This window comes from Myotis yumanensis, unplaced genomic scaffold, assembly GCF_028538775.1.
Source record: "Myotis yumanensis isolate MYYU_CA2020_CCGP unplaced genomic scaffold, mMyoYum1.0.hap1 SCAF_2, whole genome shotgun sequence".
In the NCBI taxonomy this organism is placed as follows: Eukaryota; Metazoa; Chordata; class Mammalia; order Chiroptera; family Vespertilionidae; genus Myotis; species Myotis yumanensis.
Window position 1 is genome coordinate 64,310,648 of NW_027223753.1, and position 26,637 is coordinate 64,337,284.

The 26,637-nt window shown below is 37.6% G+C and overlaps 1 protein-coding gene across 1 annotated transcript in view; it reads right to left on the minus strand.

The window, feature by feature from the left end:
* COL24A1 (collagen type XXIV alpha 1 chain) overlaps positions 1–26,637 on the minus strand; it is a 335,909-nt gene that overhangs the window by 234,172 nt on the left and 75,100 nt on the right. Inside the window, exons 11-14 of the mRNA XM_070403718.1 lie at positions 25,253–25,306; positions 20,779–20,823; positions 5,960–6,013; positions 3,603–3,647 (exon numbers count right to left, since the gene is read on the minus strand). Of these exons, the coding sequence (XP_070259819.1) occupies positions 3,603–3,647; positions 5,960–6,013; positions 20,779–20,823; positions 25,253–25,306 (198 nt within the window). The remainder of the gene's footprint in view (positions 1–3,602; positions 3,648–5,959; positions 6,014–20,778; positions 20,824–25,252; positions 25,307–26,637) is intronic.

Consider the following 26,637-nt stretch of genomic DNA (forward strand, 5'->3'; position numbering starts at 1 on the left):
ACTATAGTCTGAATGATATCCATGATAAGTCAAGAGCAGTTTTCAGTTCCACAAGGATAAACTAAGGTCCTTCAGCACTCCCTCCCTCTCACCCTTTTCTTCCATGAGAAGATGAAGTAGAAAGACTAAATAATTCCATGCATGGGAGCTTAGCTAAGAGTGCCTGGGGTATAGCAACAGAAGTAGAAGTGCCTCCCACACAGTGATAAATAAATAGGGAACTTTTCAGTCAAACTAAGTAAAAAAATAAATAGAGAGACACAAGGATAGGTTCCTTATATGAAAACAGCAGCCACTGGCCAATTAGAGTTCAGATGAGTGAGCACATTGTAGGAAAGACTATAAGTTCCACATTGGGCTTTTCTACCATACCCACCAACACTCACAGGAGAAAATCACTGTCATTAACTAAGAAAAGAAATGACAATAACAATCAGCTACATGGAAAAAATAATTTAGAAAAATCAATATCACCACTTGTCAGAAACTATACTTGCCGGAAGGCAACACCTGAGAGATAAAGCAGAGGCTGCTGTTCTGGGCAAGCAGGTAAACTATTTACTATGAAATACAAAAGTCCTGCATTTTTCCTTTCAAAATGTCACTTCCCTCCATTCTGCTCACATCCCTCCACACTTCCTAGGCTACAATCCTGTTACTCCACTTTTCATCTCCCAAACACTCCATTCCTCCCCTCTCTGTGCATTTGAACAGCATTCTTCTTCCCAAGAGCCCTTTGCTACTTGTCTCGACTTGTGCACAATCTTTGAGACACGGCTTAAATGGTTGCCTCCTTGGTGAAGCCAACTCTGAATCTCTGAGATAACACAGACTGCTCCTTTCTCAGTGGCTTTATGTCAATCCATAACAGCAGTAACCACATTGTATGATATTGCTCATTTTCATTTCTATGCCATTAGATTGTAATTGTTGCCAAAACCAGGAATATTAATTTGTTCATATTTTAGGCCTAGCATCTAGTTCAGCATTTGATATGTGGTAGGTGCTCATATTGTTTTGATTTTAAAATGTAATAAACATAAAAAAGATGGAGTAATACTGCTCTATCTAGTTTATAGTTATGTATGAGAAAGTGCTTTGCAAAGTGCACAACACCATCTATATCAGTGTAGAAGAGACGAGGATTATAAAGGTGACTAGAGGCCCCACGCACAAAATTCGTGCAAGGAGCTTGGCCCTTGCAGTCCTGGCTTCATCCGGAAGGTCATTCGGACAGTTGTTCTGCTGTTCAGTCTAATTAGCATTTTAGCTCTTTATTATATAGGATTGTTAGTGTCATTAGCAATTTTAATTTCTGTAGAAGCTCTCCAATTTACCAAAGGGTGGGTGGAGAAAGAGAAAGAACAGAAAATGCAGTTATTTTTACTGAGCACTATTATGTGTCAAGCACTGTGCCCTGTCCTGGACCTGAAAAAAGAAATGAATGAGTTAACCATTAAGCAGAAAAGTAGAGGTAGAGAGATTCAGGTAGACAAACTAGGTAAAGGCCCTCTAGTGGGCAGACTGCATGACAATTGAGAATGAACAGCTTTGTTAGTGCACAGACTGTTCTCAAAGATGCAGACAAGACACGAAGTCTAGACATGTTAGGCCATGCTAAGAATTTTGGTCTTAATCTTAAGAGTAATAACGGCAGCTTTTGAGCTAACAAACATAATGCTAACAGGTTAAATGAAGGCATGACCTCCTTCCCCTGCTCTTTTTCTCTCTCATTGATAAGGCCACTGACTACCACCTATGGCAGTGATGGCGAACCTATGACACGCGTGTCAGAGGTGACACGCGAACTCTTGTTTTTGGTTGATTTTTCTTTGTTAAATGGCATTTAAATATATAAAATAAATATCAAAAATATAAGTCTTTGTTTTACTATGGTTGCAAATATCAAAAAATTTCTATATGTGACACGGCACCAGAGTTAAGTTAGGGTTTTTCAAAATGTTGACACTCCGAGCTCAAAAGGTTCGCCATCACTGACCTATGGTTTAACCTGATTCTAAGTTCTGTGAAAGAAAAAAAAAAAAGGTCCTTTGAGCTCCACCTTTACATAGAGCTTCTCATGAAGCCTAATAAAATCGTGTGTGACAGATAGTATACATTTTAAGGTAATACAAGTTTTGAGAAGGTGGTGCAGCACCAGGGTAAATTTTGGACTCTAGTTGTAGATCACATGGCTTCAAATCCAGGCTCAACACTTATAAGCTAAGTGGTCTTAGGTTGTTCTAAGAATTAAATGATATAACACATTTTTCATGGGATTACACATAGAAAATACTAAATAAAAGTGAGCCGTTATTGCTATTTTTATTATTTGTACTATATTAGTATCACAAAAGAGAACCGTTTAAATGTCTTAGACTTGCTCAGGTTCTTTGAGTCTCAGTTCTATACTCTCACCATCCAAAACGGCAAGTTCAAACTTGTTATGTTGATTGTTACCATAGTTCCAATAACTGAACTCCTGATATTCCTTTGGTCAAGATGTTACCTTCTGCCTTGGAGTAGTTAAGGTGGGAAAATAACCCATTAAATTGGAGTCATAAGGCCAGTGTTCAAGTTCAAGCTAAAAATATTACAGATATAATTTATGGCATAGAATTCCAGGTCTTAATTATCTACTTCATATGTTAGAGTAAGTCCTAAGTTGATTTTTAGGGAAAATCTTAACTCTGCCCATGGTCATGGCCTATGTTTATGTGGATATAAATAGTTTACTTTTAAGATTCTATTTTCATTAGGTTCCTTATTTTCATAAAGTATGTCAATTTTGCTTTTAGCTCAATTGAATGTTAAAACATATAGTTCTAAATACCAATATTATATATATATATATATATATATATATATATATATATATATGGTATCTGCAATTCATATCACTGTTATTAACCATTAGCTTGGCTGGGAGAAATATATTTATGAAGATATATCAGAAGTAGTTGTCTATTTACTCTAATGAATAATCTAAAATTATCAGAAAGCTACATATCTGGACTACATTGCTTTGGCCTCCACAGAACATCTTATACTAAACTGTGCTTTGCCTACATCAGACACTCCCGTGAAACTCAGAGTTGAAGTCACTGTATAAAATCTGATTAAATGGACAAACAATATATCACTTATACTTTTAGTATAATAAATAAATTTGATATTAAAATGTTTAATGGCATTGGTGAAGTCCAGTTCCTACCTTTTGTTCAGGATAGTTTTCCTAAGCATTTATTCAATTTTATTCCATAAATAAAGTCTACAGTTACCCATGTTTTTTTGCTCAGAACTATATGCATCTATCTAGACTAGATGATCAGAAAAACTATCTCAAAGGAAAGAAATAACTGTTCTGTCTTATACTTTTAAAGAGACAGGTTCTAGATTAAGTAACATTTAATGACAGGAATAAATACATATGTACACATATATCTGTAGAAATTTATTTCAGCTTATCATAAAGTATAATTAATATTTTTATTCATACTATTGGTCTAATTTACATTAGAAAATTACATGTGAACAAGGTTGATAACAAACATAAATACACAAGAAAATATTTTATAAGAAGGATGATATTTGATACTCACTCTAAGCCCAGGAAATCCAGGAGGACCAATGCTACCTACAAGTCCCTAAGTAAAAGAAATGTGCATAACTGGTTAAATATGATTCCAAAATACTAAGCATATTTCCTAAAGATGAAGACAAAAATTTCTTGGAAAAAAGATCAGTTTTTAACTTCTGCAGCTAACTTCAAAAACTTCCCTACTCTTATGTATCCTCCTAAGAAGTACAAATCTCTGGTGGCAGCTTATTTTCTTCAAAAGTGCTCCGGGCTTCATGCCTTTGGCTGGTAGGACTACCCGGCCTAGGATATAGATTTCTCTCTGTCTCCCATGTATCTAATAACAGAAATAAATCCCATTAGTAATCAGCATTATAGATATAACTAACCCATATATTGGTCAGTATATAGTGTTAGAAGAACCTTTTCAGATGATTTAAAACACTATCAACTCTGGGGGGTGAAGGGAAATGGGGGATAATGACACATATGTAATATCTTAATCAATAAAGAAAAAAAATTAAATTAAAAAAGAAAAAACACTATAAACTCTTTGAAGTACATTATTTAAATTTTCTAGATAAGAGTTTTCTCATTACATAACAGGAATATTTGTTCTCATTGTTGTAAAGATCACAATTAAAATGGTCATATATATAAAAGATTTTGAAAATTTTCATAAAGCATTATACAAATGTAAGAATTTACCAACATTGTTAAATTATTTAAATGAGATTTTAAATTCTCAACAGTAAGGCTTCCAATTGATTTGTGATGGGTCTCTGTGATGGTCTTTTGAACTCACATTTCAGTCTTTATGATAATTTTTTATCCACTCCATGTCAGTGGTACATTATATATATGGTACAAGGTTCAAGAAGAGCCCTTCATTTTTTTTGCATTTCAAATTTTTTTTAACCTACAAATTGATTTTTTTTGGTTTTTGGTTTCCTAATTATTTTTTAAATTTATCTTTATTGTTGAAGGGTGGGCTGCAGGGCTCAATGGGGAAAATGGGACATCTGTATTACTTTCAGATTGTTTTTTAACAACAGCATAGTATAAACTATAGAGAATTATAAACTAATAAACTGAAAATATCCAGTTTATTCTTGCATTTTAAAGATCTTTAGAGACTCACATGTTCCTCAAGAAGCATTATATTTTAAACAAAGAACAGATTTCAAAAAGAAAAGTTTTAAATATTGTAGGAGTCCAACCCTAACAAACTTTGTGTACATTTTACTGACAAAATATTCAATAAGATTTATACTAGTGTACTTGCACACTAGTTATGCAAGTACAGTCGTGTGCCTCACAATGGCGTTCCAGTAACAACGAACCGCACATGTGTCAGTGGTACACCACATGGCCTCGGTGTGTGGTAGGCTGTACCATTTAGGTTTGTGTAAGTGCCATCTATGATGTTCACACAATGACGAAATCACCTAATGATGCATATATCAAAACACATCCCTGTCATTGGGTGGTGCATAATTGAACATAAACGATATTAAAGAAAAAAGTAAATAATGCTCACTTCATTAGCTTGAAATGGGAAACTCCCCAGAATTATGGGCAAGAGAAAGATAGTAAACACTCTACTTAAGACACCATTATAACAAATAAAACTTTGACTAAATTCACTAAATAAGCTAATATAGCTATACTTTATAAAAAGACATAAAAAGGAAACTATTTAGTAATTTACCTATGTCTAAATATAGGAACTATACCTAATTTAGGCTTTAAGGATTTTGTGGTTGATTCTAATTTCACCTTAAACGTTTATGAAAAAAAATGTGTGAATGGCATAAATTGGGAGATAGTTATTGGATGCTTTTTGAGGGCAAAAAGGTGAAGGTAATTCTACCTAGTGTCAAAAAAGTAGCAATCCATCATCATTCTTTGATAACACATTTTAGAATGGGATTCCCTAATCTGAGTTTCAGAGAAGACTTCTCTATAAAATACTCAAAAGGTTAATCAATGACACATTTGAGTATAAAAGAGCAATCACTAAAAGCACAAATTTTACCTGCAGCTTGCTTGTAGCTTCGTGTACTAACAAGGCTCCTTTCTCCCACACATGCGCAAGTCAATATTGTGATCATATATTTCAAATATTTTACTTGAGCAGTGACATCAACATGGTCAAAATAATTTCAATGATCATCTCTCAAGATAAGTTTATTCATTAAACATTTTTTGCTTATTTCCCCATGTTGTAAAATTACAAATTGGAATGTGCACAGCGGTATCGAAACTGTCTGACCGACAGAGCTTATTCATGAATGTGGTGATGAGGAGGGAAAGCACAGTTGCTGTGCAGTCTGAGTGCTGATAGGTTGCAAAGCTAGGCCATCACAATTTACTCACAGGACTACCATCAGGACCAGCGGGGCCTCTCTCTCCGAAGTCACCTGGGAAACCCTGGCCCAGGGAAAGAGAAATAAATGTTGTTAAATTCAAAATAGATAAAGATTTTCAATTTAACTTTCTGATAAGGAGTTTACTTACAGATATTTAGTTTCTAATCCTTATGGAAGTGCAACAAAAATGTGTATTTGTTTTGCATAACACTTCATTGGTTTGGTAAAGTACAATATTCCTATATTCTATAAAAATTATTTTACATGCCCCATAATATGTTAAGGGCCTTATACACAATATTGGATATACATTACTTCACTTCATCTTCACAACAGGTCGAATCAATGAGTACTAATATTTTCACTTTCCAGTTGAGGAAATTAAAGCACAAGAGGTGAAGTCATCTGCAGCCTCGACTGAGAACTGGGTGGAGTCAGTCTGACGGCAGAGCCGGCTCTCTTTCTGCTCTACCACACTGACTCCTTTAACTCCCCAACACAAGATGAGATGCAACATGTAAAAAGCCAATAAAGTGCAATTTCATTGGGGAAAGGCATAATGCACAGAAACACCACAAAGACAAAATGTGGTGCCACTGACAATTAAGCTTCCCAGATGCCCACTGAGAATCTACATTGTGAAACTATAAAGACTAGAAGTCTACTCATTACAAATTCTACTATGACATAACTCAGTTACTCTAATTTTATTTTACTACAGTTTTTCTCTAAGGATTTACCACTGAATTTAAAAGGCTACTTTACAAAACGATTTATAAGACTTATTATAAACACTTTAATAATTTTTATTTTTTAAAAACATGTAAGACTATCAAAAAATAAACTACATTTTAGATTCTTATAATCTATTCAGGCAACCCAGTATTAATTATTATATGTTTAACAGACTAGCAAAAATCCCTGGCTCACTAGTACAAACATGAATGGGCTAAGTTTAAAAGATGGATTAACCCAGCTGGCGTGGCTCAGTGGTTGAGCAGCAACCTATGAATCAGGAGGTCATGGTTTGATTCCCGGTTAGGACATATGCCTGGGTTGTGGGCTTATTCCCCAGTGGGGGGGTGTGCAGGAGGCAGCCAATCAATGGTTCTCTCTCATCATTGATGTTTCTATCTCTCTCTCCCTCTCCCTTCCTCTCTGAAATCAATAAAAAAAAATCAATAAAAAAATAAAAAGATGGTTTAACAATGGAAACTGTATGCTATTTCTAAGACATAGTTAACTAGAAGCAGTTCTTCTTATTCTGTAACCAGAGGATAATGCAAAAACCATCTGTGTATTCAAACATATTGTAGCCATACTCTCTTCAAAGTCAGTTGAAGTTCAGAAAGGCATTTTGTTTTCATTGTCCTTGGAAATCAAATTCTGTTGTCAACAAGCTCACAAATCTGCAATACATCATTCTATTCAGTATGAGCTAATATGGGTATTTGAACGTATTTATGATGCACAGGTAATGGAAAAAGTAGAGGAAAAATACTGCAATAAAATCTGAAAAGAAAGAGATGACTGACTTTTTAGATAGATCCTAAGTAGGTTTTCCAGAAACCTCAGTGAAATAATAAAGACGGAGGACATATTACATAATTTCATTAATGTGAAATGTCCAGAATAGGCAAATCCATAGAGATAGAAAGCAGATTACTGGTTATCTAGGGCTGGTGGTGTGGGGGAAAATTGGGGACTGAGTGCTAATAGATCAGTGCAGGGCTTCTTTCTGAGGTGATGGAAATGTTCTAAAATTAATGTGATGGCTGCACAACTCCCTGGATCTACTAATAACCACTGAATTGTACACTTTAAAGGGGTGAATTTTATGATATGTGGATTCTATCTCAGGAAACGTCTTCTTAAGAAATGAAGAGACAATCAGTCTAAACAAGTAGTCAGATTGCTAAAAACATCTTTGGGGACTAACTCAGGACTGCCTAGACTAGGATGTATTGCTATTTGGGACTGATTAGCCCCCATCCTCATCTAGAGAGAAGAGCTGTTCATCTTCACACAAAACTCTGATTTCTCCCTCTCCCCACCCCCGGTCCCCAGGAGAGGGAGAAGGGAGAGGGGACAGAACTGTGATTAGTTCTCCACTTACCATAAAATCTTTACTTTCTAGAACCAGCATAAAAACAATTATGTATTAATTTCAACTTCTTGTTCTTCTGGTAGTTCAATCTATATATATAAAAGCCTAAGCAACTGAACGACTAAACGACTGATCGACCAGTCGACTGCTTGCTATGACGTGCACTGACCACCCAGGGGTAAACGCTCAATGCAGGAGCTGCCCTCCCTGGTGGTCAGTGTGCTCCCACAGCCAACCTCCCGCACCTGGCCAACCTCCTGCAGCTCCCCGGCCAGCCAGCCCATCCCTCCCTCCCCGCGATTGGCCCTGATCGCCCACCAGGCCGAGGGACCTCACCCGTGCATGAATTCGTGCACCAGGCCTCCGGTATTTATAATAAATACATAGTTCAACTTGACTTTGCCCCTGAAACAATTTAGTTGAACTGAATAATACCTACTTTTCAAAGTTTTATGTATTATTTCTCCTCTCACTTTATTACCCATTAAACATTTCATTTTTAATTTCCTATTCCAGATAGAGATCATTTGTTTTATTATTTTTATCTTCCTTACATGTTGACCTTAAAGATTGGTTGTGAACTATGGAACAATAATGAGAAAAACACTTTGTCTTTGAACTTAGAACACAAAGAACAATTATTTCTACAATTGTGTCATCAATTTTTAAAATACTTTCTACTAAACCTAGACATATTTTCTTGCTTTATGAAAAGTAGTACAGTTAATGTCACAAAAATCATATTTAGGTATATATTGAACATATATTTTCTTTTGAAGAACATCAAGCCAATGTTTTATACTATTGAAAATGTTATTGCTTATTCACTGTTTATTCAGTTGTTATTTCAATTCTGGTAAAACATGCATGATATTTTGTTTTCTAATTCAGGGGAGGTTCTATATTCCTTTAATAATAAAACTTAATGTTTACAGCCATATATTTCCAAAAAATGATCTTAAAGATTGGTTGTGAAATATGGAATAAGGACAAAACACTTTGTCTTTGAACTTAGAACACAAAGGACAATTTATACAATTTCTTTCTCCACTTGAAAGAATGTATTACAAAATAAAACAGTAAGTTTCCTCTCATATTTATCTACTGGAAAACTACAGCCATAACTAAAATCAAACTGTGCTCTCCTAGAAATATCCTAACACTACCAAGATGTAATGGTCATTTTCATGATTATCCATAGGAAAGTTCGAGTTTTTACCTTTCTTGCCCAATTTGCCAATTTCACAAAGGTAATATCTTCTAATGGACATGCCAGAGTTGCATTATTGCTTCTGTGCTGTTCATAATCCTATTTATACATTCTCATTGTTTGGATCAATTAGAAAATGCTATTTTATAAAGAATACTGGGGTCCCTCAGCCTGGCCTGTGGGGATTGGGCCAAAACCAGCTCTCCGACATCTCCCAAGGGGTCCTGGATTGCAAGAGGGTGGTTCTCAGGTGATGCACCCTGAAATCAGGCTCTCTCCTCTCTGGTTCCAGTTGCGTCACCCGAGAACCACCGCTGCCAAGTCACTGCAGCTCAGCAGCTCTTGCATTGAGCATCTGGCCTCCTTGTGGTCATTGCACATCATAGTTACTGGTTGGAAGGCCAGATGGTTGCTTAGGCATATATATATGTGTGTATATATATATATATAATGACATTTCAGGGGTTTCATTTGCTCTCTTAAAGTTGTGAATAATTCTCTCACTCATTTCACTGTTTGATCAGTATAGTGGACAGACTTTAAGGGGACCCCCTAATGATTTCCACTCCCTGGTGTTCACACGTTTGTATGATACCCTTCCCTTGAGTGTGGGTGAGACTGTGACTTGCTTCTCCTAACAAATATAGCAAAATACAGCAAAAGTGATATAGGAAGTAACTGATGTGATTGTGTTATAACATCTAAGACTACATCTTAGCAGCCTGGAGCTAGTGACTTCCCTTGTGAGCCTGATAAAATAAGTACCCACATGGCAGGGAACTATGGGTGACCTCTAGGCATTGTGGACAGTCCAAAGGAACTGAAGTTGTCTTACAGCCAAGAGCCAGCAAAAAGCCAGGACGCTCAGTTCTACAACCTTTCTATGACCTCCAGCAAAAGATTTCTTCTCACAACATGAATGTGCTTGGGAGTGAATTATTCCCCAGTCAAGCCTCCTGATGATAATGCAGCCAGTTGATACTTTGAGCGGAGGCTTATGACCCTGATCAGAAAGACCAGTTAAGTAGTACCTGGACTGCTGACCCATGAAATCTGGGAGATAATAAATGCTTGTTGTTTTAAGCCACTGATGTTGTGGTATTTTTATGCAGCAATAGATAGAAAACTAATATAATCAGTAACTAAATCATTAAATAGAGAAAGTCTAAAGTCCTACATGCAACTTTTACTACGAGGTGATGCTTAATATAAGACTACTGACATTAGTTCTAGATTTGTAGAATTTAAGTGAATCACCTCTGAATACTTTTGCTGCTTTTTATTTTTTGTTTCTAATTATAATTAATGTATATCAATATTAGTTAAACTAAATTTTTATATTCACTTTTTGAACTTTTAAATTTAATTTAATTAAACTTCTATATTTAAAACAATAATTCTAATATTTCTTATCTACCTTGTTGCCAATGTAAAGAATTTTTGTCATGCTTCATGAGTTTTGTGTCTATACCTATGAAATGCAACTTTAAGAGTAATATGGTTTCTTAAATAATGCACAATGTTCTCAGTCTCTTGAGTGCAGCTGTTGCAAATATTGCACTAATTCTATTACCTTTGAAACCATACATGAGAACACAAAGAGAAGCAAGAAAATAGAACCTTTGCATTACCAGGAAATAGTACTTTATTATATAAGAGACTATTGCAATGAAAGGAGAATTAGATAACTTAATTAATGTATCTGTTACTGCCTGCTCCAACCCATACCACAATCTTGAGAGTTTCTGTCTCTACTGATGGCAATGGTACCATCTACAAACCTCTATGGCATTCAGAACTGAGGTTATAAGCAAGAGATGTGGAGAACAATTTCTCTGAGGCTTGAATATTATTATCTACTAGAGGTCCGGTGCACAAAAATTTGTGCACTCGGGGGGTGGGGGGGGGAGGTCCCTCAGCCCGGCCTGTGCCCTCTCGCAGTCTGGGACCCCTCGGGAGATAATGACCTGCTGGCTTAGGCTTGCTCCTGGGTGGCAGAGGGCAGGCCCAATCCCTAGGTCCAGTCCCTGGTTGGGCTCAGAGCAGGGCCGATTGGGGAGTTTGGGTGCCGCCCCCTGTCATGCACAGAGTAGGGCGGATTGGGAGGTTGCGATGTCACCCTCAGTCATGCTCAGGGTAGGGCCAATCAGGGAGTTGGGGCGCTGCCCCCTGTCACGCACAGAGCAGGGCCGATCAGAGGGTTGGGGCTCCGCCACTGTCACACTCAGGGCAGGGCTGATGGGGAGGTTATGGCTCTACCCTGTCACACACAGAGCAGGGCCTGTGGGGAGGGGGAGGGGGTTTGGGGCGCCGCACCGTCAGACACAGAGCAGGGCCAATCAGTGGGTTGGGACACCGCACCCTGTCACACACAGAGCTGCAGGGCCATCAGGGGGTTTGGGCGCTGCCCCGTCACGCTGATCTGGTGCCAGGAGGCCTCGCGGCTCTGCTGATCCTGGTGCTGGGAGGCATATTACCCTTTTACTATATAGGATAGAGGCCTGGGGGCTGGCTGGTTTGCCCTGAAGGGTGTCCTGGATCAGGGTGGGGGTCCCCACTGGGGTGCCTGGCCAGCCTGGATGAGGGGATGATGGCTGTTTGCAGCTGGTCACACGCCCTTCTGGGTGGGGGTCCCCACTGGGGTGCCTGGCCAGTCTGGGTGAGGGGCTGAGGGCTGCTTTCAGGCTGGCAGTTGTTGACTGAAGCTCCCAACTGCTCCTTTTTTTCTTTCTTTTTTTTTTATTCTGGGCCAGCTTTAGCTCTGGCTCTAGCTCTGAGGCTTCCGCTGCTGATTGCGTTCTATAATCGGAACAATGTATAACTCCAGCTCTGAGATTCCGGCTGGCTGAAAGCTGGTTTCTGGGGTTTTGTTTAGCTTCTATATTTGTTACAAAGTTTCTTAGAGTTGCAGCTCAGAGGCCGGCAAGTCAGGCGGGGAATGTTGGATTCTGCAGTCACTGGAGCAAGCAAGCCTCATGTTCACTTCCAGCTGCCTGGCTGCCGGCCGCCATCTTTGCTGACAGTTAATTTGCATAAGGATATGCTGATTAGCCAATGGGAAGGGTAGCGGTCGTATGCTAATTACCATGTTTCTCTTTTATTAGTGTAGATAGCAGCCAGCCTCGAAGATGAATCCCTCCATGATTCTCACTTCCTGGTATTAATGCCCTTGTGTAGAACCCTCCCATTTGAAAAATAGCTGGTCTATGTGACCAACTTAATACAGAAGTGATAGTGTGCAGCTTCTAAGGCCAGTTCACTTTGATACTCTGGTCATGAAGACACTCAAGTTGGCATGTGGAGAGTTCCCCAAGAGGAGGAAGTGAAGCCTCCCACTAACTAGTGCCAAAATGGCCAGCCAGTAAGTGAGCCACCTTCAAAGTGAATCCCCTAGCCCCAGTCAAGCCTTCAGATGACTATAGTCCTGCCCCAAATCTCAACTATAACCTCATGGGAAAGCCTAAACTAGACCCACTCAAATAAGCCACTCCCAAATTCTTGACCCACAGAAACACTGAGAAATAATATATATTTATTGCTGTTTTAAACCACTAACAGGTATTCTGTTACACAGAAATAGATAATTAACACATAGTAACACAAGTGGATGTCTAGGGTTACTTTGCCAATGATAAGTGCCGGATCCTGAGGAACAAGGGTACTCTTACCAATAAATACTAACAATGTTACTATTACCAATAATGATAGTTTTCAAACACTAAAAACAAAAGAAGTATTCCAGACTTCATATGCCTGAAAATATGTGTGCTAATATTTTAGAACACACATAGATACTATACTCAGTAGTATAAGTAAATATCTTGAAATAGTGGGAAAGTTATTGCTTAGGGAGTCTAGTAAAAGGATTATTTTCCAACTTCTACATAGCAATCAGAAAAAAATACTGCATATAAAATATTTAGAGAAATATGAGGACCAAGATAGTCATAAAATACTAATGCCCAGATTTGTAAAATTTAAAAACATAAAAGCAATGCAAACTTTTTTTGTTGTTAAATACCACAGTTAACTATGATTATATTATGCTCTTTCTAAAGCATGAAGATTTAGAAACAATATGTTTGATCTAAAATAGAGATAGATAAAAAATAATCATAAAAGGCATATACACTAAATAGGCATCACCAATAAAAACAGAAATTCAACTTTTTTCCAAGACTAAGCAATGAAAAGAGATGATCACACTAACCTATCTAGGATTAGAAACACTAAAAACAAACAAACAAACAAACAAAAACACACAAAAAAACCCCTAGAAGTTATTTCTACATGTTCTACATATGAATACATATTACCAAGAAATTGTGGTGTTTTAAAATCCTTTAAGAAACACAATTACTGTAGGAAAAGGCTCCAGTGTGGACTCTGCTATGGTCCAGTTTCTGCCCCCTTCTTTTCCTCACAGGTAGGACAATTTGATCTGCACTTCAAGGGCCAACCATGTCCTGATAGTTGGGACGAATTTTAAACTGAGGTAGGGATGTAAGGAATTCTTGTCCAATTCTCAGACGCTTAGCATCAAGTCAGGCTTATTGCTAACCTAGCTATGATTTGGACCTCAGTTCTCAGAGTCAAGTCCCGGCCTTATTCTTAAGGTTTGGTTACAACCTTGTACTCCCGTTCTAGGAATTGGAGTCTCACTTATTCCTGCGTGCAAGAACCAGGTTTGGTACACAGTATCATGTCCTATCCCTCAATCACAAGGGCCCTCACCTTATTCTTGCCATTTTTCCACACAGAGAATTCAGTTCCTAAACCCATGCCAAATCTCACTGCCATATTTGTACTCACACCCTCACATTCCTGGTTTTGATAACCTACAAGATTCTCCATGTTTTCTCTTAATGTATCTGCCCTGAAAATAACTGCCTGGCTGCATTTCCACTTGTTGGCAGAGCTATGAAAACTAGCTCTGCCTAGCCTTCCCCCAAATTTCCAACTGTACACCACTGAGTATTCCTTTTCTCAATACCTGTCCCAAACTTGAAAGTAGGTTTAATTCAATGTCTTGGGCTCTTGTTAGGCTATAGTTAGCCAAATATAGTTACTATGAACTATACCCAGTAAAACAGAATCCAGAAAATACATTTTTCCTGAAAGAGGCAGAATCATTTAAAAATTAATGAGTTTTCCTAATGCTCTAGCAACAGCAATACTTTATGATAGAATTAAATGCAACCTTTTCCCAGGCAAAAGAAAACACCGTTTCCAAAGTTTCCATAAAATGTATGTATGTGAAATACTACTGTGCAGTACAAATTTAAGATGCTCTTGAGCTAAAGATAGAAACTAATAACAGATGTCTAACAGAAGGATTTCATATCCTGAAATCCTAACACTGGAATTAGAAGCCAAAATACAGTTTCCTTTAAATAGAGTCTTGTAGCAGAAGGATGTGTAAGAAAAGAAGAGGAGACACTCCTTTCTAGAATTAGAACACAGTTGAGTGTTACAGTGCCTCCACTCTTGTAAGGCTGTGATATTTTGATTTTCATAGGAAGAAAATGTAGTACACTTTTTCTCTTTGTCAAACTTTAAATGTAATATGATTTTTAAAAATAATCGATTCCTATCAGGTCTGAAAAACTCCTGATTTTTCTGTTACAAAATATTTATTTTAACTTTGTTTTTATTGTTGACACTATTACAGATGTCCCCATTTTCCTCCCTTTTTCCCACCTACACCCAGGCCCCTGCACCTGACAGAGAGAGGGAGAGGGGGAGAGAGAGAGAGAGAGAGAGAGAGAGAGAGAGAGAGAGAGAGAGAGAGAAGTGGGGGAGAAAACCTCTCTCTATATTTTTAAATATATTTTTATTGATTTTAGAGAGGAAGGGAGAGAGAGAGAGAGAGACAGAAACATCAATGATGAGAACATTGATCAGCTGCCTCCTGCATGTCCCCTACTGGGGATTGAACCCAAAACTCAGGCATGTGCCCTTGACCAGAATTGAACCCGGGACCCTTCAGTCTGCAGGCCGACGCTCTATCCATTGAGCCAATCCAGCCATGGCTAAAACCTCTATATTTTGACAACAGTTTGAGAGTTGTTTAGAGTAAAACTCCCAATCTCCAATTTCATGTTTATCTTCAATCCAGGCAAATTAGTTCTGGCATGTATTTTAGGTCTATGGAACCATACAAATATGCATAGCCAATTTAGTATGAGAGAGTACTGACTCAATCAATCTGGGAGCCCTGTAAAATGCTCTCTTTCAAAGCAACTGTAGAAATATCCTGATTGTGGCACTACAGGATGAAGTTTAAAAACTTGGAATTATATAATATATATAAAACCGGAAGTGAACAAATACATACAAATCCTCCTTTTGTTCTTTCCCTGTTTTTTTAAAAATAGCATTCTTCTTTTTTATTATAAATCAGTGGATGGTTTTATGCTTTTAAGGAAACTGACTCATATCAGATACGTTCCAAGAAGCTTCTCAAATAAAGACAATAAAGCATGTAAAATAGAATAGTAGTAATATGGTCTTTAAAAGGTTCTGACCAGCCCTGGCCAGTGTGTTTGTTGGTGCATCGTCCCGTATATAGAAAGGTCATGGGTTCGGCTCTTGGTCAGGGCACATACCCAGGTTTCAGGTTCAATCCCCAGTAGGGGGGAGTACGAGTGGCAACCGATGGAAGTTTCACTCTCATGTTAATGTTTCTCTCTCCCTCTTCCTTCAGCTCTTCCTAAACTCAATTAAAAAAAACCCCAAAAAAACAAAAGGCATGTCCTTAGGTGAAGATTAAAAAAAAGAGGCCTGGCCAATAAAGATTGTCTACTACCATATTTTGATAGATCTCTGGAGAAAGGATTTGAGTTCTTTTCACAGACAGTGAAAAGTGTCTTGGGCTCCCTCATCTTCAAAGGCTGGTTCTACTGAATGCATCTAGAACCCTATGGCTGTCCTCTAGTATTAACTGACTATAAAGATTTTGATCCAATGTAGGGCACATAGGAGGGGAGGAGAGGAAGAGATAAGAACTATATCTTATATCCAAAAGCATGAGTACACATTATTGACTAATATATAACTGATTACATGAGGTTTTAAACATAATTATAGTGATTAGTAAGTACTTTATACTAAGATCTTGAAATCATAAATAGCTTATAATACAAGCAAGAAAAAATTCTCAAATACCAACAATCTAAGACCAAGGAACAAATGAATTTGCTAATATAATTATTTTTATATACTCTTTCATCCCAAAATAAACCAAATTCCTAACAAAGCCAGTTTTCCTACTCTTCCTGTTGAAAACAAAAACAGATTTTGTTACAAATATCAACTCAATTCCTAAACACTGAATAAGCACAATGTTTTATTTTTTGGGGGGGAAAAGAGTTTTCTGGGAAGTAAAATTTAATGTGAAACAACTTTTAACACACACATTAAATTTAAAAATACCAGTATGAGGCTAAATAATAAATAACTCTTGAATAACCAAAATAATATGTTATTTATAATGTATCCATTTTCAATAGCATTCATATAATATTTCTACTGTCTAAGAGAAGATATCTCTTACTTGTGAACCTATAATTTTATTTTAAAAAATACAGACATCACTAGGAAGTTGGCTCACAACTACTTAATTCCATGCTTAATGTTTACTTGGGAAAATAAGTGACCTTTTGGCCAGCTATATGAGTATATGATTTATAGCAACATCTTTCAAAACCAAAGCTTAGCAATATTTCTAACTCTTGAACAGCTATAAACAGGATTTTCACCACTCCTCTATAATTATGTTATATCTAACACTAGAGGCCTGGTGCATGAAAATTCATTCACTGTTGGGGGAGGGGTGTCCCTCAGCCCAGCTTGCTCACAGTCCAGGAGCCCTCAGGGGCAGGAGGTGACCCAGCGATCAGGGGAAGGCGACGCCCCCATAACACCTCTGCTGCTGCCACTGCTGGCAGCACAAGCCTCAGCCGGGCCTGGTTACCTGAGCCTCGGGGGGCCCTAGGCGGCTGGGCAACCACCATCTGAGGCTTGCCTGCGCCTCGGGCCCACCCTGGGCGGCTGGGCAGCTGACATTCGAGGCTTGCCCGTGGCTGGGGGTCTGAGGGCAGGTCCAGCTGCACCATGTGCCTGCCACCCCTGGTGGGGCTGAAAGGACTGGGGGACTCCGGAGGGGCTGATGGGACTGGGCACCAACATCTTGTGGCTATGGGCACTGCCATCTTTGTGATGGTGTGGTGGTCAATTTGCATATTCCATCTTTATTAGATAGGTAATATCAATATGTATACATTTAAATACTTTGTAAATTATTAATATCAAACATAGATCTTTAGTACACAAGTTAAAAACCAACTCAGCATTCCAAAAAAGCTCACCTTGATTACATTTAGAAAGACCTGAATTTGGACTTCGAAGTTTTCTATGCCTATTGCCTTCACTATATTGACTGTCAGGTGTTTCATAGTACACATAATGCAGAAAGAGAAGTAACCTATTTCATCAGTTTCTGGCCTTAATTTCAGAAACTTTAAAAATCTAAGTGTAAAATGGTACATAAAACTTAAAAAGTTACCTATAAAGAGCTACAGTTATTCTACAAATTATGTAACAATAATTACTTAAAACTGAATCATAATATTCTATGTTCATAAGACTGATACTTCTACCTACCTGAAATTTGAGGAAACAAGCTCATTTGAAATACAAAAAGACTAATTCGGTTAAAGGGGAATAATGATGAAAATAAAATACATCTTTTCATAATATTCATACTGATGATAGTAAATTAAATAATGTGGGATCCACAGAGCAGTAGCTGCCTAATGAAGCATCAGCCCACAGTTATAAATAGTTCTGAAATAGCAGAAAACTGGAGGTAACAGTATGACATTTGTATAGCCGAAAGTGTCTTAGACACAGGTACTTTCAGATTTCAACCTTTCTAGGTTACTGCAATATTCTTTCAGATGCATGGATTTCTGTCAGCATTTTTATGGAGACCTGGAATCCTTTAGTTCTGCTTCTGTATTTGAATGTCTACTTTACTGATAACAACAAATAGCATACATGATTTAATAGATTACCGAGAGAAAATGGCCATATTTAAATTCCACACAACTAACATTTTCCACATCATAGAGAGTGGACATATCAAAAGATATTTTCTTTTTACTGTTACTTAAACAGCAATGAGACCATTCTTCTCATGGGATTTTAATCACCTAAACTGACAACTACAAGTGTCTCATGATGCATACTACCCCATGCTAATATGTTTGCCCTTACATAATATCAAAGCTATCTGAAGATGATTTTACTTAAAATGAACAGAACATAAGGGAGCCTTACACATAGGATAATATTCTGTAAGAATCTGTGAGGTCAGCCTTGGCATAATTTCCTTGCAGCTAGAACTGTATCTTATTCTAAGCACAGTAATTTCCTCATAAACATGGCCAAATCATTTTGTGGCAAAGACAAGAAAAAGTATATATACTATACATGATATATTACAGCATCAGACAAATTTTCTATTATAAACACTATTTAGGAAAAAATAGGATACATGTCTCCTTCAAATATAATTTTTCTAAGGATCTACATCTATTACAAAAGCATACATTTTTAAATTAATAAAATTTTACAGATTTTGTAATATAAAGAAGAGTATAATCAAAGAACCCAGTACTGGTTTTCCAGTTTTTCTTGAACTACCCTTTTGAAATAGATAGCATGTGTTGGATAATTTTATAATTCCCCCTGGTGTAAGAAACCCAGACGTTACCTATAAATTTCCATAAATAATTTTATAGTTCATTGTGGAGTAGCAAACTAGATATTACCTATATATTGCCAAGATAAATTTAATATTTATATATGACCAGCCACATTAGTAAAGTTGGGAGCTACTGAACTGACATATCAGAGGAGCTCTAAGAAAATATTTTTTCACCAATCCCTAAAATTCCACCATTGCAGATTATTTATTTTGTTTTAAAATACATTTAAAATATAATTGCTAATAGGTAAGGTAACATTTTAAACATTGGAACTAATTTATATAGTGGCATAAGTAACTTAATTTGTTCTTCTACTGACAGCATATTTTGATAAGAGAAGAATGGGAAAAATTTAAGCACAGAATGGAGAATACAAGAATAATGAAGATAAACTTAACCTACTCTCAATTTTGAGACAGCCTACATTTGCATATTTAATTTAAATATTTAACACATAATAAATGGAGAAGTATTTGTGTTTGAGGGCTAAAACATAAAGAAATTACATTTTAACATTTTGAAGTAAAGTAGAGTGTAATTAAATTAGATGGCATACAAAATATTTAGCACAGGGCTTGAGAATAATCAGTGGTAATGATGGGAATGGTAACAGTTCAGTTGTCGCTACAAGGCTAGTCTTAAAGTTGAATGTAAGTGCAAGAAAAAAATATTTGGCTTATTTTTTATACTTTGACAGTTTGGTAAGTTCAATCTTAATACATTAAAGTCTTTAAAGTAAAACTTTAAAATAATTTTTATCATATTTTGTCTAAAAGACAGGAAAAAATAAATAATGCTCTTCTAAGCAATGAGTAGAAGACAGTCAGCAGAAATAACTAAGAAGTAAGAAAAAAGGATCCTGGATTTATATTCAGAGGAGCTGGGCTCAATTCTTGATTTTACCAATTTTAACTATGTGATTCTGAGCAAGTCTTTTAACATCTACCTTTAAGAACTATTGCAAAGGTCAAAGGATAAAATGCTTTAAAATAATATAAATATTCTGGTGAGATATGTAATTCTTTAGCATTATCATCAAGATTTTACTTATATACACCAAAGTTTAGAAAAGGTATCATGAAAAGCAATTTTCTTCCTCATAGACTAGAGAACAGTGTAGCACAGAATATCCCACCCTAGTCATTATCTTTGGATAACAGCACATGTGAAAAGCAGGTGGTGGATTAGCTGTACTGACTCAGCCAGGATAACCTGAAGATGCTCCCCTGAACCACACACAGCTTTTTCATTGGTTAAATAGGGTATTGGATGATGTCAAAATGTCCACCCATCTCTCAGAAGTATTACATTATCTGGAAAAATTCACCTTCATTGATTTTTTTTTTTAACCTGAAAATATAACAAGCTATAACAAAGTAGTTTCTCAGCTAACATCTGAAGCAGGCCTGTAAAAAACCTCTAAACCATGAGAGTGAATAGTATTATCATCAGTGTTTTAAATTGTTCATGTATTTTCTGTGACATATTAGCCCCTTGTTATGGGGGAAAAGGTATATTAAATGGGTTAGAAGTGCTAATTTTTAAATTACTTTTAATCTCAATTTTCCTTCACATTCTCAGGTAGTACTTGCTAGATTGTGGCAAAAATTAAATTCTGTTGAATGACATGGATTGTGGATGAGAATAACCACATTCATATTTTAATAGGTGAGAAACATACACATAATTAGATTATATTGCTCTAACTGAACCTCAGGAAACAAGAATTGAACTACCTGTCTTCCCTTAAGACCCTTCTTTCCACGAATCCCAGGAACACCCTAGAATATAAAAAAATATATAAAAAATAAATATTTGTTGAATAAATGATTGAGTTAGACACTTCGTTCCAAAGATTAATGAAATATGCCAAAGAGAGAAATAAAGTGTTCTTTAAATTGGTGAGATATTCAGAAACGCTTCAATATATTAACGTAACTGAAGCAGACCCTTTTCTTCATCTTCAGGAATCCATCCCATTTGTACTTCCAAATGGAATCCCGACATGTCTCTGGTGATAGTTATTTGTCCACAGGCAGGCACACAACCAAACTTGACACAACCAGACAACAGGGAGGCTTTTTTTCCATACCCAAGGGCCAATTACCTTCCCTCTGTCCCCATGTCTCACTGGCTGGACATAAACAAGGGCACATTTAGCCCGTACACGGTCTATCTAGCAATCACATGGGAGATAAGCCTTAGGATAAAGCCAACATTAGGCAAGGCAAAGCAGGGGGAAGGATGATGACCTCATTGAAAGGCAAAGCAGGGAGAAGGATGATGACCTCATTGGGCTCAAAATTATACTGTGCCTGGATCCCACCTAACCTGTGGATTTCTGGTCATGTAAGAAACAGCAGAGCGTAGTTCTTAAGCACTGAGCCAGAATATCTATGTTCAAATCCTGGCTCTGATCTTAGTATATAGTCATTCTCTGTGTGCCTCATTTTCTTCATCTATAGTAACAATAATAATAGTCCCTATCTCACTGGGTATTATGAATTAATTAATAAGCAGTTTTTGTACAGGGCCTTGCATATGTACTAGTATAAACATTCAATAAATAATTTGTAATTATCTTTATTATCATTATTAAAAATGTCCTCCTTTTTAAAGCCAGTTTGAGTTGGGGTTTTCTTTAACTTGCATTCCAAAGCACCCTGATATAATCACTTTGAGATTTATAACAACTTACTAGAGGCCCGGTGCATGAAATTCGTGCAAGGAGTGTGTGTGTCCCTCAGCCTAGCCTGTACCCTCTCCAATCTGGGACCCCTCTCACAATCCATGACTGCTGGCCCCCAACTGCTCGCCTGCCTGCCTGCCTGATTGCCCCTAACCGCCCCCCTGCCAGCCTGATCAATGCCTAACTTCTCCCCTGCCAGCCCTATTGCCTCTAACTGCCATCCCTTGCCTACCTGGTCACCCATATCTGTCCTCCCCTGCAGGCCTGGTTGCCCCGAACTGCCCTCCCCTGCAGGCCATCTTGTGGCAGCCATCTTGTGTGTTTGGAGTGATGGTCAATTTGCATATTACTCTTTTATTAGATAGGCTAAGCCTTAGAAACTAAGAAATCTGTCAGAACCATGTAACTTGGGATTAGTAGTATCCTATCTAATAAAGAGGTAATATGCAAATTGAGCAAGACCAGATGGCTGCCCCCATGTGGTCAAAGATGGCTGCCCCCATGTGGACACAAGATGGCCTGCAGGGGAGGGCAGTTGTGGGCAATCAGGCCAGCAGTGGAGGGCAATTAGGGGTGACTGGGATGGCATGGGAAGGCAGTTAGGGGCAAACAGGCTGGCAAGGGAGGGCAGTTGGGGGTGACCAGTCCTGCAGGGGAGGGCAGTTGGGGGGCGACAAGGCCAGCAGGGGAGGGTAGTTCGGGGGACCAGGCCTGCAGGGAAGGGCAGGTGGGGGCAACAAGGCCAACAGGGGAGGGCAGTTAAGGGTGACCGGGCCAGCATGGGAGAGCATTTGGGGGCAACCAGGCCAGCTAGGGAGGGCAGTTAGGGGTGACTGGGTCAGCAGGGGAGGACAGTTAGGGGGCAAACAGCTGGCAAGGGAGGGAAGTTAGGGGTGACCGGGCCAGCAGGGGAGGGCATTTGGGGGTGACCAGCCCTGCAGGGGAAGACAGTTAGGGGCAACCAGACTGGCAGGAGAGAGCAGTTAGGGGTGACCAGCCCGACAGGGCAGGGCAGTTAGGGTCAATTGAGCCATCAGGGGAGCAGTTAGGCGTTGATCAGGCTGGCAGGGAGTGGTTAGGGGGTTCGGGCTGCCATGTAGAAGCGGTTAGGGGCAATCAGGCAGGCAGGCAGGTGAGCAGTTGGGAGCCAGCAGTCCTGGATATTGAGAGGAATGTCCGACTGCCTTTTTATTTTGTTCATTAGGCAGATCGGGCCTAAACAGGCAGTCAGACATCCCGTGAGAGGTCCCAGATTGGAGAGGGTGCAGGCTGGGCTGAGGGACACACACACTCTTGTGCACGAATTTCGTGCACCAGGCCTCTAGTATATAGGTAAGTTTGAAGATATCATTGCTTAAAGTAATCCATCTATTTTCAACTCAACAGTATCTGAGAAATACTTATCTAATGTCTCCTTTGAAAGAGAGTTTATAGGTGAGCATTATGATTAATTTCATTGGTACTTTATGCATCTTTATAGACTACCACCAACCTTATTTTTTTTAATCAGATATTTTCTAAAATTTTAGTAGCTTCACTAAATCTCAGGATAGTACAGAGAGAATTATATAAGCATTTTTATAAATAAATATATTTTTTCATAAATAAATATTATATATATTAAATTCAAGAAAACTTTTTCTTTCCATTTGTTTTCAGGAGTGATTAGCATTACATTATTTTTTTCTGCTTTTCTCTACTTAAATGTTTTATAACATAACAATGACACCTCACTAGGTACATCACTTATGGTTTTAATCAGAATTTTAAGTAGCCAAATGATATTAGGACATGGTACCATGATAGGCACAATATCACAAAATGATCTTATATTTATGATTTGCAAGGATCTTAATATTTTTATACAGACTGGTCAAAATTAGTGCATATGATTTCAGGCAGTGTGCCTATTGAAGGTCAATGTCAACACTAGGATCCTTAAATCTAAGATGGTAACATTTTGCAATGACATAACTTTGGCTTATTTACTACATCAATTACTAGAAATAAGGTCATGCCAAAGCGTCAAGAAAGCATTGTATTTGCCAAAGCCGGTTTGGCTCAGTGGATAGAGCGTCGGCCTGCGGACTGAAAGGTCCCAGGTTCGATTCCGGTCAAGGGCATGTACCTGGGTTGCGGGCACATCCCCAGTTGGAGATGTGCAGGAGGCAGCTGATTGATGTTTCTCTCTCATCGATGTTTCTAACTCTATCTCTCTCCCTTCCTCTCTGTAAAAAAAATCAATAAAATATATTTAAAAAAAAAAAAAAAGAAAGCATTGTATCATGAGCAGCAGAGTAATTAACAATGTGAACTGTATATACCTCTTTGGGTAAATGAGAAGCAGCTCAGTTGTTTGCATGATGGATTGGAAACATCATCTATAAGACTGCTGTATCACAAGGCAGGGAAGTAGCTTAGTTGGAATCATGCTAAAGATATTTTTTACAAGTGAAACAAGTGACCTGTATGTTTTCCAAGGGTAAATCTTCACATCATCTCACCAAAGAAGAATGAACATTTTGATTGCCTTTACAGCACATTTAAATTCTGAATATTTCTTCTCTGGAAGTGCATTCACAAGTAATAACAAAAAAATGCAACTTAATTTACTCAGTTGAAAAACTATAAATTTGAAAACTCATCTAGCAAAGAATTATCTGGTTTACTTTCACTTGTTTCCAGAAAGGACAATTTTGGCTTCAATAGCATTCTTATAATAATAGAGTTAAATGCTAAATTTTGAATATGACTTTCTTTGCTTTCAAACCTTATGTTATGCTGATATTATTTAATTTTACTTTTTCAATTAATATTAACAATGTAAATGAAGGTATGTAAATAGAAATCAATAAACTGCTATGGCACCTAAAACTAGATAAGATGAAGTTGGAATGCCAGGCCTCTGTACATATCTGATTACTTTTTAAAACTATAACATTATTTTGCAAATATTCTATCTTTATTTATAAGTAACTACACTTATGGATAGCTATCTTTCATTATTAAACTAAACAAAAAATATATCTTCTGAATTATTTGCTGCCTATTGCATTATAAAATACAAGAACTGCTAAGAGTTTATACTTGAATTAAAGAGTAATGAATTACAAAATAAAATTTTCATAATTAGATATTTAATATTTCAATTTGTGGTTTTTTTAACTGAATTCAACATAGCTAGCCACATATATTTGTATCATTTACTTTCTCAAAACAAAATTCGGTAACACTTAAGAGAATGTAATTATATTTCTGGTAGGTGATTTGTTTTAAATCTGGCTTGCTTCACTTAGTAAGATGATGTGCCTGACACAGGAGTTCATGACCCCATTGTGTATTACATATGTATATTACTCAGTAGGATGACCTGCCTGACACAGGAGTTCATGACCCTGCTGTACATCACCATATGTGTATCACTGAGTAGGATGACCTGCCTGACAGAGCAGAGCAGTCTTTGACCCTGCTGTACATCACCACATGCACATCACTCTAAAAGTAATGTAAAACGTACTCACTCTCTCTCCTTCGGGCCCCAGCTGTCCTGCTTCCCCAGGAGAACCAATGAAACCCTTAAAGTAAACAAACAATCTATATTATTTCATGTAGACATTCACCTTGTAATTCCAAATAGAGATCCTGAATTTCTTCACAGCAATGTGAAATTATACAGCTTAACACTATGAATGTTTCCCTTACCTTATTGCTTTACTCCAGAAGTTATAGATCAAGCTTTTCGTTAAAGAAAAAAAGTAGGGAACATAACTTAAGACATGGTAGCTAATAAAAATCAATAAGACCAAATCCACTAGCCAGTGTGGGTGAGTGGTTGAGCTTTGACCTATGAACCAGGAGGTTATGGGTTTGATTCCCCATTAGGGCACATGCCCAGGTTTCAGGCTCAGGCTGTGGGAATTGATCCCCAGCAGGGGGTATGCAGGAGGCAGCTGATCAATGATTCTCTGTCATCATTGATGTTTCTCTCTCTCTCTCCCTCTCCCTTTCTCTCTGAAATCAATAATAATATATTTTAAAAAACACACAACACGACCAAATCCTTTTCTCCACTGAATTTTATAGAGGGCAGAAAATACATGTATATATTCAATTAAAATTTAAGCAAGATGGAGGTATCAAGAGACTATACCAAGTCCAAAAAAAGAAGCACAGGGGAGGACGAGATTCATTGTAAAGTGGCAGGAGGTCAGGGTACTTAAAGAAGGTTTCAAAGGAGACTGGCACTGGAGATAGGCCCACAGAGTAGGTAAAATCTTGATAAGCAGAGGCTGGAGAAAGAACACTCCAACCAGAATAATTATAGTGAACAGGGATATAATAGAGGGAGATCAGGGAGTGTTTTTAAATGATAACTGACAGAATTTCATGTGCAAGATGCTTTGAATAAGGGCCAAGACCCATTGTGCCCTCAGGACGATTCCAATGGTCTGAGAAACAAGGAGGACATAGAAATAATTATTCGAGGTACTTTATCCTAACATACTTTAGTCATATCTCACCTGTGGCAAATAACTTGTTTCACCAATTTAATAGACAAAATGTATAGTAGTTAAGAGACCATATTAAGGAGAACCTTACATTTTAGGCTAAGAATTTTAGACTATATTTTAGACTGGGAGGAACTGACTTTGGGGAATTATGGTAATCCCCTGATTTCAAGTTGTTTTTTCAAAATATTAATCTGTTGACAAGATACAGAATACTTTTAAGACAGGAAACACTGAGCGTAGGAAAATCTGGTAGCAGTCAAATTTGAAGGAATATCAGTCTGGTTCACTGATTCACAAAACATTATTTTAGTGCCCATTGTGTGTGAGGAACAGGGATTATAAAGATGAATAAGAGAATCAGTGCCCTCAAGAAGTTCAGAGTTTACTAGGAACAA